Raw genomic sequence first — 14,140 nt, forward strand, 5'->3', positions numbered from 1 at the left:
TAAGAAGTATCTTACACTTTCATCAACTTGTAGTAAACTTCTCAAAATTTAAGCGTAAGTAAATCAGACGTACATGATTTACTAGACCTAATAACATAGAACGTTAGCCGTATATAATTAAGCCATATCCTTAACTTATAACTAATACTAATTTCCTTTTCAATGAGCATATAGCTCAACCAACACAATTGAAATTTGTATCTAGTTTACAGACATGCACGGAACTATTTTTTCAACGATGTTGTTACACAGATCCTGTGACAACCAAAATAAAACAAGATAAAAATGGGTTTCCACTCTCAATGAGTGTATCATATCAGACATGAAAGTTAAAAAGTAACTGGAAAAAATGTAGTTCTGAAAACAAACGTTAAGAAAAAAACAACACTTACGCTTCTGAAAGTGTTATTCATGGGCTTGTTACCGTTTGTTCTGGAGCTTGAAACTTCTAGTTTTTCGTTCCCATTTTTCTAAAAAAAATATATATATATATAATATATACAGTACACACACGTAACTTATAAACAGTAAAATTTAATACCCAAAATAAACGAGAAGTATGCACATTTTCAGTTCTTAGTCTGAAAGTTTTCCTCAATGTTTGTGTGTATGTTGGGAACAAAGCTATACGACGGGTTATCTGTTCTGTAACCCCTGAGAATATCAAGTCCTAATTTTAAACTTAAATCATAAAGCTTATTCATGAACCTCTCCAAATAGGTGGCTTCTTGCTAAAAATTAGTTTCGTAGGAGCAATGTTTGATTAAAAAAGAAAAAGGCTTTTCTGAATGCACAAGTTCCATAATTATTAACACCAAATGCAAGGTAACATCACAACTAACATAGGGCATTTCAAAACAGTTAAGTCTTTTCTTAATGGATGTACACATAAAACAGAGAAAGAAAGGCTGCGGAGAATATCATAGTCATGGTCATGGTCATGTTCTTTCTTATTAAATATACTGCTAATGAAATCACTTTTCCATGATCAAACAAGATAACTGTTTGATAACAAAATAACCAGGTGTATGAACAATTGATATGGGTGTTCATTCAATAAATTTATACAGAAATATTTACAAGATTGTCATAATATTGTTCAAATATGCAGTATTCTTACCTAAATATTTCATATAAACACTAACGCTTGTGGGGAAAAATTGGCTTCAAATCACAAAACATCGTGCATTTTACTTTTAAGAGAGTAAAACAGAATGTGCAACAAACAATCAATAAAAATGTTCCTTAGTACCATATACTAGTAACAGGAGTGATATAGTTATAATCAATCAGTCAATATTTCCGCCAGACGTTTTGCAAAAAGCAAACAAACGATCGTTGCTATATCTACCACTTCCCAATTTTTTCCACTGGATTTGCGCTGACAATAGAAATGATTCAAACAATGACAAGAGTGGTGGAAAACCGCATATTTACCGACAATTCTCATGGCAACATGATGTAAGCTACCGAGTTCTTACCGGATCTAGAATGATCTGAAAAATGACTCAATGATAAATGTGGTGGAAAACCGCGAATTCATGAATAATTCTCATGCCTAAATGATGTAATAAAACACTAAATCACGAATTAACACATCTGTAATTAATTCACACTACTTATGCACATTTATTTTACTAAAATTACTGGGATATATAGATATAATATTCATGTGCATAGTTAAAATACAGATTTATTTTTATATTGAAATTAGATACATAAATCTTTAATAGTACGCATGAAGTGCATAAACTAGCATTCCTTTGAAACAAACAATGGAATTATCGTAAATATTGTTTGTTTATAATTAAGCACAAAGCTATACAATGGGCTACCTGTGCTCTGCCCACCACAGCTATCGAAAAATGTATTCTGGCGTTGTAAGACTGAAAACATACCGCTGAGCCTCTGGGAATGGCTTAAATAAGGATTTCCCAGCATCGAAAAAACACCACTCACTGTGTACTTTTATTTCAGAGCTATCAATTTCAGTACAAAAGTTACTAAGAATTCAAGAATGAAAGTAAATAAAATAATATATCATAATTTGTCAGCTACTACATATAACTTATATTGTGCCTATGAATAATTTCGCCCAATACCAGCGCCATAAATCCGGCTAAGATACAACAGATATAGTAGTGATCCAAATTTTAAGTCATTCTATAAATCAACAAAAAACCGAAATAAATAAAAGGCCAAAATGTGAAAGAAAATATATACAGTTATTAACAAGAAATGTATCAAGTAGGAAAGAATGCTCTATTGTTCCATTTTAACAATAATTATTTTTACCTTAACTCCTTCGATATTATAGTCGCCAGCACCAAGTTCTGTGCGACCAGACTTTCCAAAGTATTTGGATGAGCTCCCATTTTCTGTTTTTATAATAGTATCACCAACACCATCAGATGTGGAAATTCTCTCCTTTTCTCCTTCACAGTCACCATTCTCTGTTGCGACACCGTTTTTCTGAAGTTTGACCTTCGCAGCCTTTTCGCCGTCCTTGAAAAAAAATAAAACAAATTTACATAAGAAATAATAGAAATCAAATTGATTTACTAGCAGGATGAATTAAAATCCTGTCCAAGAAATAGCATATATATCTATAATAATAAAAGGATGTGTGTGTGTCTGACCGCCATAACTCAAACAGTCAACAATCTAGAAACCTGAAATTTTGCACATGTACTTAGTGGGCCTTGAGGGTGTGCACCTGGGTAGTATTACTTATCTGTGTGCGTACACGCATCTTTTAATGCGAAAAATCACACAAAAAAGTGTGGCCACCATTGCTGCAAGAGGAAAGAACCTAGAGACCTGAAATTGTACACCCATACTAAGAGAAACCTGAAGGTACAGCTTCTGGGTGTTATTATGTGCGTGGGTGTATGCGCATCTTTTGAATGAAGCAAGCTAGCGAGAAGCCATACAGAAAATTCCGTATACTACAAATTACACAAATCATAGTCAGGCAGGTATATGCTAACGTATCTTTTTAATGAGGCTGTCTAGCGAAAAAACACAGAAAAGTTATTCCTTTTATAACAGCTTCTAACACATAGAAATACAAAAACCAGGCAGTGCCTTTTGGGTTACAATGATTTTTATACGACTTTTATATTTGCATGACAATAAATGTATAAACTAATATTGTTGTTTTCTAATTCAGAGGTTCCGTTAATTAATGAGGTTTTATTATTTCCTTTTATCATTTAAGTTTAAAATCGGAGAATTCAGAAGGAAGCTTACCTTTATAAATAGGCCAAATCCCACAAAGGAGCAATAGTTTATATTTTTATGCAAAAATGACTCACTGACAACGCCATCTAAAATAAAAACCTAATATCCCGAGTGCTTTCGCTAGTGTGTATATATATATATATATATATATATTTTATGTGTAATGTACTGCAGGCTGATTATATCAAATTAACATCAATTTTCATAAGTTGTATGTTCTGAATCAACACTATTCCGTATACCTCATGGTAGTTCAGCGGTTAAGTCTGTGGGCTTGGAACACCAAAAATAGGGTTTCAATACTCCACTCAGCTGAGCAAAAATATCTCATTGCGTAGCCTGTGTTTTACATCAAACTATCAAGTATATAAAACATCGTATAATCTAAGATTTAATACATATAGCTCTTTAATTCATATGTTTAAGGATCCGTTACAAGTTATGTATCAAAATAGCCTTTTCCACAAAATTTATTTTGGATACAGACAACACTCACGAATGATGTCAATGGTCAGTGACCGATTATAATTTATATCTTGCATCACGCTACCGAGTTGTTATAACAAAATTTTCTGTTAATTTTAAACGACTTTTGATAGAACTTGTATATTTTGTATAATTTGAGTGGAAATTTCTATAGCAGTTCAATAACCTCAAAACAACTATGTTAGTTCCCTATGTTTACTAGATTTTGGTTATAACTCTTGTGATACAATACTTGGCATACTGCCACTTGGGTTTCTTCCCCATAGCAAATTTCAGTATTGATAGGGCATTGAATCATGTAGTAGATACACAGTTCACTCATAATGTAACCTGAATTATAGAGAAAACACTTCTAACAACTCATGGTCAATCAAATAATAATCTTATTCCATGAAGTAACTAAATGAGTTTACTGGATTCTAAATATGTCTGTATGATATATTCATAAGCTCAGTGATATAATTAACTTATTGTACATGTTGTACTTAAAACCAACAGCAACATCCAAAGCTATTAAATTACATTGGTTATGCAACTGAACCTAGGTCTAAAGAATAATAATACTGAATCATAATTCAGTTCTTTAATTTAAAATATCAATTTCTTATATGTTATCCAATCAAATGTTAACTACTCTAACAAACTTATTGATACAATCAATAAAATAAAAATACAAAAAACCTATTTCAGAAACTACAACATTCACATAATATTCCAGAAAGTTAGGGTGACTCCACACATACATACATACATACTAATCTGACTGTAAATGTAACAAATTTCATTGTTCTTTATATTAAATATTTGTGCACAAATCATCGTGTATAATCATTTCATTACACAATTGCCTTCATTTAGGTATGTTATTTAAAATTATCATAGCTCTTGTCCATTCTTTGTTTTTCATTAAAAGTTTCTAATAATAAACAATTGGTACTACAGTATATGTTTAAATCATTAGGTTATGCACAGTGATAAATAAATTTATCAGCAAATGCCTACACTACATGATAATTTTACCACCTTTATGGTCTATTATAAGAAACATTTTACATAACAAACTTAAGATGAGTTACAACACTAAACCATTCACAAGTCCTTTGAAGTTATATTCACATCTATTACAAAACAGTTTTTGTATAGAACTCGAGTCTATAAAGAGGGATGACTGACTATTCTAAGGTTCTTTTAAGACTTTCATAAATTCCACATACATGTAATCTCATTTTCAAGACCTTAATCCCTCCAAGGCTTCCATGTTGGGTTTTGTTTTTATTTGTTTGTTTGTTTTTTCATAGGCTGAAGCCTGAGAGGATAATTCTCAATCACATTTCATTTTGGCATCTTTCACTTTGGACATGTCACAAAAGATGGTACATTATCTTTTTCATCATGGTTTCTCCATGAAAAATAAATATGAGTCTCATTTTATATTTTATTTCCTCAGCTTCACAAACCCTTTCTGCAGGCCATCACAAGCAAAATATTCTAAAGTATTTCTGTCAGTTTTTATGTCATTAAGAGAGTATAACAAAGTACACCAACACTTTTTCAAGTCTAGAAAGCATCACACACAACAAAAGAGTATTATAACTTTCAGAGTTCATCACCAGCTATTTACACTGTTTTCTCTGAGCCTTGTATCTTTTTTCTACCATATTCATTTTTCAAGGATGAAATTGAATAAAAAATATAGAATATGTCACAGCATCAGGTATCAATCTTAGGAAAAGTACTATGTTTTTGTGACATCATTTGCATTCCAGCAATTATGAAACAGACCAAAGCATAATTCTCCAGGACTAGTTGAAACAATTTCCAATTTCTAAGTACACATCAAAACACAGACATATTCCTAAATGCCAACTCTTAATATACCTCAGTTACTCCTAAGTGAAAGGATCCACTCAAAGAAAAAAGGATTATACTTTTGTGAAATCCTTCATAGTTTATCAAGATACTACACTTATATTTGTGATCTGAAAAATAAATTTGTCTTTGACAGCATGTTTATGTTTTGCTCTCACAATTTTCACTTTCATGCTGTAAAAAAAAAAATGTCATTTTATATGGTACAAGTTTAAGGTTAAAAAATGTTCTTACAATTGTGGTTTCAAACTACCTGTTTGTAGGCAATTTTCTACCAGCTAACAGAAATGGAAAAAGAAGAATTAAAAAAAATGCTTAAACCCTTTAAAACTTTTTATAATCCAGTGTATGATTACCTATATCCTGTATGCTTCATATTTATAGCCACATACTGTAGTACAGGCCCAAAGTCTTACACTCTAACAGTTGATAAGCTCTTTATAAAAATCTCAAAAGTTAGTGAAGCTCTTCCCAACAGTTTTGAAGAGTCCCAAAGCTATTTGGGTCTCATCAACCTTTCAGTCAACAAATAATCAGGTTTAATTGGGTGTTAGTCATACAATGTAGTTTGTATATACTGTACTTTATAATCCCACCTGATATTGCTGTATGTTCCATCACTGGGTGGGTTCTTTTGGATTATTTGATAAAAATAATATGAAGTTTTGTCCAAGTAATGATAAATTTGTTTCTTCAAATAACAAACAACCAGAAATTGAAGTTAGTGTCAAAAAGTAGTAACCCAAAAAAACATTAAACAAAAGTAAACATGTTGAACAATGTATAAATATTCTGCAAGTGAAGTTTTTCCCTAACATAAGTATGTTACCTTTATTTTCATACTGCCATATGGTTTACCAATACACAGTTGTGGTATTTAATTACAAATGTTCTGTATCACTCTTCCCACTTCTGTCAACTTTAGTCATCTTTTTTTTTTTTTTTTTTTTATCTCACTTTGTACTAAACCCCTACCTCCTCATAAATGTTCACATGTTCATGCCAAGCCATTTACTGCATGTTTGGAATAAGGGAGTTACTGGAAGGTGAATCCTCACCAGTGTATCACATTCCTGAGAGAATGGCATGGAACAGAATTTGCCTGTATTTGTTAGCAGTCAGGAAGTCATCAATTTTATGTAGATCACCAGAATTAGTGACTGAGATACTCTTCAATAGATACTCCATCATACTTCACCTTCATGATGAAAGTGATACCACTGTCAACTGGTGAGCAAGTTGTTAATGATGGTTGGTGAAAAATAATGAAACAGGTTGCCCTTTCAACCCTTTAATTTGATTTTCTTTTTTTTTTTACCAACTGTCCATCCATTAATATAGATTTTGACAAATCTCAGGTACCAGATCTCCATGGTGGCTAAAATTTTCATTATGGTGCCTAGTATTTTCTTCCATTTTATTTGTGTATAGGAGTATACTAAATAAAATTCATATCTAAAACAGTGCTGAACTTTTTGAAAGTTTGGGACTATTTTCACATCCTTTGAGTCCAAAATCAAACTTTCTAGGATTTTGACAGTGGATTAAGCATTCCATGTTTTTTCCAGGAATGAAGCACTGTGGTTGCACAACAAATTACTAATTTCATGACATATTGTTTTTCTTTTTTCTCAATTCCCCTAATCAGTACACGTGTTCAGATGCAAACAAGACTAAAGGCAGTTAGTTCAGGCTATACTAACAAGTTGTTGATATCATGTGACCATTAGCATTAATTCATTGCTGTGAAAGAAGATAAATACAGCTCCCATTTTGTAGTACAAACAGTAATGAAGTTAGGTTATGCACACCAAAAGATCTTTGCTTATCATTGTACAGTGTTGTAGTGTTGAGTAGATTCAGACATTCTGGAACAACCTGCTTGACCTATCGATGTTGTTAATGATTATTTTTATTTTACTTTTATTCATAGCAAAAATTCACCCAAGTTAGTTATTTGCTCTACTATTTTAATAATTGCACATATTTAAATTTAACTTTAATATATATCATATAATAAATTTTAATAATGAACCCTTTGTTGTTGCTGGTTTGTTTTTTAATTTAAAACTATGTCTTGTTCCATAACCATACAAACTCAAAATATATTCCATAAATTTTCTGTATCGAGCCTGGTTTCTCAGTTTTTTAAATTGACTCCTAGATCTGAAAATACTTGTTGAGGCCTGCATTAAGGCCACCTTATCGAGCCTGGTTTCTTGGTTGTTTAAATTGACTCCTAGATTTAAAAATACTTGTTGAGGCCTGCATTAAGGCCACCTTGACTAATATGAATCTTACTGTTGCACCTATACCTATATGTACATAAAAGCTGTTAACGAGATCTGTAGTCAATCAATTTCTCATACGCATCATACCCTAAAGTAGTTAATATCACTTTTGAAAAGTTACAAGTGACTGAAGTAGAAAACTATTATTAAAAATACCAGTTTCACATGCATCTTTCAACATTTAAATAGAGTTCCTACTGAAGGTTGGAACTTGCCAAAAGTTTTCATGTAGAGTATCCTTTACTAGCCAGAAACTCATTTTCTACAGTATTTATAATGTGAAACTTATTTTTGGGAATCATAACTGGATGCACATTACAGCTACATGGTATAGTGTAAATACTTTACTTTTACAGGTTTTATCTCTTTCTGAACTGAGAAGTATCACTGATTAGAACTATACTGAAAGGGTAAATTTTGACTTTTAAAAGGTTCAAAACACATTACTCAGTGAAGGTTTGAACATTTGCTAATGCTAATTTGCACAAGTTACTGATGACATCTCCTTGGCTACTTCCCTTGAAACCCTACTATTTTATAGGTAATCTTTAGAAAAGAAATAAACTTGCATGGAGTTTTAATCCATTATATATAATAGTAATCATGTTATTAGCCACAATAATAACATAAAAACACTTTATGTAAGTATAAGCTTTGCACTTGTGAAATCTACAAATATGCAACCTTACAGTACTTGAGCACCTTATTCACATGTCCAACTTAAAAGAACTACAGCTTACTTAAGGAAAAAAAGTTATTTAATAAATTTATTGCAATAAATAAACTTCAAAACAAAATATAGTAACATATTAGAAAATAAATATGGCAAATAGTTTGTCATAGGAAAAAGAGTAAGATTTATAGGAGACCTTGGACCTGCCCTTTCAAAATGGCATTTCTTTGTCAGGCTAGGTACATTATTAGTTGAAACAGATTTATATCTAATAAATATGAAGTATTTTAAATAAACAAGTTCTTGTATTATAGAACATTGAACCTATCAACAACAGTTAACATAAGGATCAACATCCTTGCAACATTTTATCAGGCTGGTTGGTGCATATGAAATATTACTTTCAAGTGCAAATTTGAAACTCGATTTTTTGTAGTGGCTGTAAGAGAAGCATTATCGTAAATCTGTCAGAATAATATGCTATATTGTATGTTTAATTTCAAGTTAACTTTTTCAGAAACTAAATCATATTTATATTGATTTTTGTCACCATGACTAAAATTGATATTCGTGTAATTTTGTAACAGGAGTTCAAGCTTGGTCACAATGCGGCGACAGCAGTGTCGGTTTCAGAGATTTTGCTCTGGTGACACATGCCTTAAAAATGAACCTCGGGTCCGCCCTCAAACAGCCATTAAAGAGGAAGAATGAACGGTCTCAATTAGATCAGATACTCGCCAACTGGGAGAGAACTTGCAGAGAAGTTTCCCGACATACTGAAGTAGTTGGTAAGGTGAAATCACTCAATAAAAAGATACCTCATAAACTGACTGAAAACCATCAAACAAGACGAAATTTGTCCCTCACTTGCAACAAAAGCAACCCGTTTCTTCATAGAATTGTCACTTGTGATTAAAAATGGATTCTTTACGAAAATCGACGACGATCCGGACAGTGGTTTGACTATGAAGAAGCACTAAACATTCGTCAAAATCAGTTCTTCACCCTAAGAAATTTATAGTCAATGTTTGATGGTCGTCAGCTGGTGTGAACCATTATACATTCTTAAACCAAGGAGAAACAATCACAGCAGAAAAATACTGTTGTAAACTTAAAACGATGCATTAAAGTTGTCCCGAAGACAACCAGCAATACTCAATCGCTGTGAACCTATACTGTTTCATGGCAATGCTCGGCCTCGTATCTCACGCGTTACAGTCCAAAAACTAAAGAAACTTCAGTACGAAACTATCTCATCCACCGTATTCTCGAAATCATTCCTCTACAGATTACCAATTTTTCAAACATTTGGGTATTTTAAGGGGGGGGGCGTTTACAAACCAAAAGTCAATTGAAAGTGCCTTGAAGACTTCGCTGCATCAGAGTACGTTCAATTATTTAAATATTGCATTTATAAACTTACAACTCGTTGGCAGAAGTGTATTGAGTCGAAATGAGCTTATTTTGATTAAATAAGCTAAACAACAAAAACATGTACTTGTTTCACATTCTACTTTAACAATCCGACATTTCATATGAAATAGCCTGATACCGTCGTTTTCCATACTCACTAAATCTACATCTTGTTACAAAAGAAACTTCCTAAATATTTCAAACAGATATAATAATTTTAAAGCCAAAACATTACCAAAAACGAAAACAGCATCAAAATAAACTAGCAACAAATTTACCAGACTATGTCTCCTCAATTTCTCATATTTATTTTTTCATCGTTAGAGAATTGCCAGCTAGTCACTTCCTAGAAAAACCATAAATTGCTGCTCAAACTGTGTTACGTGCTCTATATTCACGTAAGTGGCTTATACAATACTCTACTTAATCATATTTAAACGTTACCTGAAGCTATTTCAATACAGTAATTGTTCAGATCACGTGCTCTGACATCAGCGAAGCATAGGACCAAAGGTTATAGTTAGAAAAGAACCCCAGTCACGTGAAAAACAAGACAATGTTTTTTATCTTCTAAAGGGATGATACATAATAAATATAAACTAGCACCGATAACTGAGTTGATCACATTCTTGAGAGACAGTTCTTGGAGCTGCACAGAAATGAAAATTGAAACTTTTGTATTTCATTTATAAAAGACAATAAAAAAAGTGTTATATAATAAAAATACCACTATAAAACCCCTGCAAAAGTATATTTCGAATTATTATTTTAGTTAAGTTGTAAAATTTCATATGCAGGTATGCAACTGACACCTAAAGTTGTTCTACAGTCCAGATAGGATTGATTGAATGACATCCACCACAGCGTAAACTATCAATATGTGACTGTACTCGTTTACAATAAATTTTCACACAATAAATGGTGGTATTCTCGTAGTAATTACGCTTTATACACAGTTTCCACAATAATTTATATAGTGAAGTTCTCATTACCTTTCATTTACTATAATAAGACGCGTAAGTTACTGACAAGTTTTAAATCAGTTACAAATTAAAACCAGCTGGGAAAGGTACAACTAAGATGGTTTCTTAGTCATTTCATCTGTTACACCGCAACTTTGTTTATCAGCGCATAAGTATAAAATGGGCTAATTCACTGTGTCCACCAACGAATCCCTTTTTATTTTCTTTTTTTTTTTATTACAGACTATTGTTTTTTGTTTAAACATATTAACAACAAACTTCTGCTGAAATCTTAAGTTTTCTCTTTCCCAAATATTTGTCCGGAAATACAATGTAGATTTAAAGGTTTGCCACTGAGTTACTGTGAGTTATGATGAGGTACAAAGTGCTAATAGTTTTTTTTACTAAATGAGGATATTTGGATTTATCGCCTGTTGCTTGATACAAATTGCATGCAAGCTGAAAACGTTTCAACAGCTGTGTGTGTATGTATACATTTTTCATACTTCATTCAATTGGGACAGTTATTCAGTGTTGTAATGTAATGAATTTAAATCATCTACATCACTGTCCGAGTGCTGTAATAGCTCCATCTTTAAAAGCCTATATTATACCCAATACAATCAAACCTTCGCCCCTCCAAATTTCTAGTTCATTCACCCTATGGGCTCTACCATAAAAAGTTTGTTAGAAAGATCAGACCGAAACTGAAGGAAATGTGGAAAATTTCCCCCCACGCATTTAACGAAAAGCGCACATCCATATTTTACATGTTCGGCGCCGCCATTCATAGAACATTATAACTAAGCCAGATGTATTTTACGATATTACGCACAGTGTCACCCCATGCAGCAGCTGGTACAACTACTTGTGCGTAGCTTACCATGGGCGTGTTGTAATGTGTATCCATTCTAAACTGTTTTATCCATTACATCGTATTTGCATAACACAACTGTAATGCGTTTCGTATATTTTATTCCATTTGTTGTTGGTAAAAGATTTTTTCCTGGTACTAAAGTAGTTATCTAAGGTTATTCTTTTAAAAGTAATTACTGACGTAGAACAATTTATTCATATCGTGATAAGACTTATTTATTAAAACAGAAAAATAAAAATATTTAAGTTCTCTTTTCTCAACAAGTATCATAACACGAAACAGAACTACTTTAAATCGTAAGCATACATTGCGCAGTACTGAAAAAAACACGCACAAAGATTCTGTAAATTATGTTTTCCATTTCGATTCGTTAATTTTATCATGAAATAGATCTTTCTTCAATTACGTTTATTCAGCGAGTCTTACGAGTTGTAGTTTCAAGCGTGTCAATCAGTCCAAAACGTAAGTCTTCTACATAAATTATGTCATGACACACAAAACGGTGAAATGACCTTCACATTCGACACTGTAAAATAATCAAGTTGTGATGGTGGTTTAAGGGCAAACATCACGCGGTGTGCATTTGACAGACGGGGAGGCCCCAGATGCTGGTGTTGGAGAAAGGCCTCCTACAGACAAGCACGGCAGTAGTACATGCATTAATTTCAGTCTCACAGCTACGACTGGTACTGATGAAGTCGAAAATTTAGTTTGGTCACAAACAACACGTGCAACGTAAATACTGTTAACCAGTATCGCCGTTGATTTTAATGAGTTAGGAATGACTGAATATGCCTCTTTTTAATTTCACAAATAATTATGAAATCTGATACAGTGGTATCTAAATATTGAAAACTTGTGTCGTGTGCAAATATGGACAATACTACAATAAATACTTTTCTTCTAAGATCTGAAAAATTACAGTTTAATAACAAAACTAAGCACGTGACATGAACCACTAAAAAGCCACTGTTTACAATACAAATATTGAATTTTACAAAGAGAGAAAAGGGTACAATATAAAAATAAATACAAATAACAAGTTTTATATACTTTCTACTCGTGTGTGATGGTGTGCGTAATTATTTTTGAAAGATGAATGTTTAATATTTTTACAAAAACAATTGTTATGCTAATGTCATTTAAATTTAAAATCAAGCTTTTTACCTGGACCTAATGCAAGTTGATCATTACACATTAATAACTATTTTTTTTTAAATCACATCAAACTTGCTTGTAGCACTAAAAACCTCCAATTCTGAAGCTATTTACATACATTTCTACTACTTAGGATTTAAAACACAAGTCAAACATTTGTTAAATGCAAAAGCTCAACTTAAAACTGAGCAAAAATTTACATATTAAAACACTCCTTAATGATCAATATGAAATTTTCCACACTTAAATTCATTTAGGTCTCTGAATTTTTAAAGCTTCTAGTTTCCATATAAATGTTTTACAAAATGAGAGTATTACCTATAAACTAAATATAAAATCAATCATATAATTCGTAAATTTTTCAACCTGTAGTTTTATACATATAAAATGTAGGTTTTATTGTAAACTATAATTTTAATGTTGGAAGTTATTTACCTACAGAATATAAAATGACTAGAAAATTCTAATTTGACTTAATACTTTCTCACTATACACTAGTTATATAGTTATTTTTAAGATACAGTTGAATCAATCAATATCTTTTCTGCAAAGTATTTGGATTGTACTTATTGAATTACTGCACAACTGTTTTATGTTAGTTATTTTCATTTGTAATAAAGGCCTACAACAACTGAAAACAGTCTGGGAGTTCAAGCTTGTAGAAACATGAAAAGGTAAAAATAAATATTCACTATAGTTTACATGGACTAGACTTTGAATTACTTCCACCAGACAGTTTTAAAATAAACAATAATGAAAAACAACAACACAAATTTAAATTTCAGATAACAAAATGAAAACCTCTGAAATCACCAAAGTAAATATTTAATTATTATTTAAATTATATGGATACTTTAAAACAATTGTAAAAATAATATTTTTAGTATTTAACACTTCACATTTTCCTGACCTGACATTAATTATAAACAAAGTATTATACCCCATGTGGCTACAACATATAATACAGGACACTATCAATATTTCAGAGGAAAGTTAGAGGATTCAGTGTTTCAACTACCAGTTTAAGTAAGTAGGACTGAGTGGGAGTGATAAAATACATCACTATAGAACACAATAATGAACATGTACATAACTTTGAAAATCTCAGTTTCAAATGTTTATCTAAAAGTTACCTGAATATTTCTAATTACGTAAGCATGTAAACATG

General features: G+C 31.7%; 1 protein-coding gene across 9 annotated transcripts in view; it reads right to left on the minus strand.

The window, feature by feature from the left end:
- The window catches only part of LOC143252743 (RNA-binding motif, single-stranded-interacting protein 1-like), a 149,288-nt gene that overhangs the window by 109,913 nt on the left and 25,235 nt on the right, over nt 1-14,140 (minus strand). For all 9 annotated transcript variants that reach the window (XM_076505350.1, XM_076505355.1, XM_076505348.1 and 6 more), the window contains 2 exons: nt 2,296-2,505; nt 393-470 (listed from right to left, as the gene is read on the minus strand). In XM_076505350.1, the coding sequence (XP_076361465.1) occupies nt 393-470; nt 2,296-2,505 (288 nt within the window). The remainder of the gene's footprint in view (nt 1-392; nt 471-2,295; nt 2,506-14,140) is intronic.

Source organism: Tachypleus tridentatus, chromosome 6 (genome assembly GCF_004210375.1).
Source record: "Tachypleus tridentatus isolate NWPU-2018 chromosome 6, ASM421037v1, whole genome shotgun sequence".
Classification (NCBI taxonomy): Eukaryota; Metazoa; Arthropoda; class Merostomata; order Xiphosura; family Limulidae; genus Tachypleus; species Tachypleus tridentatus.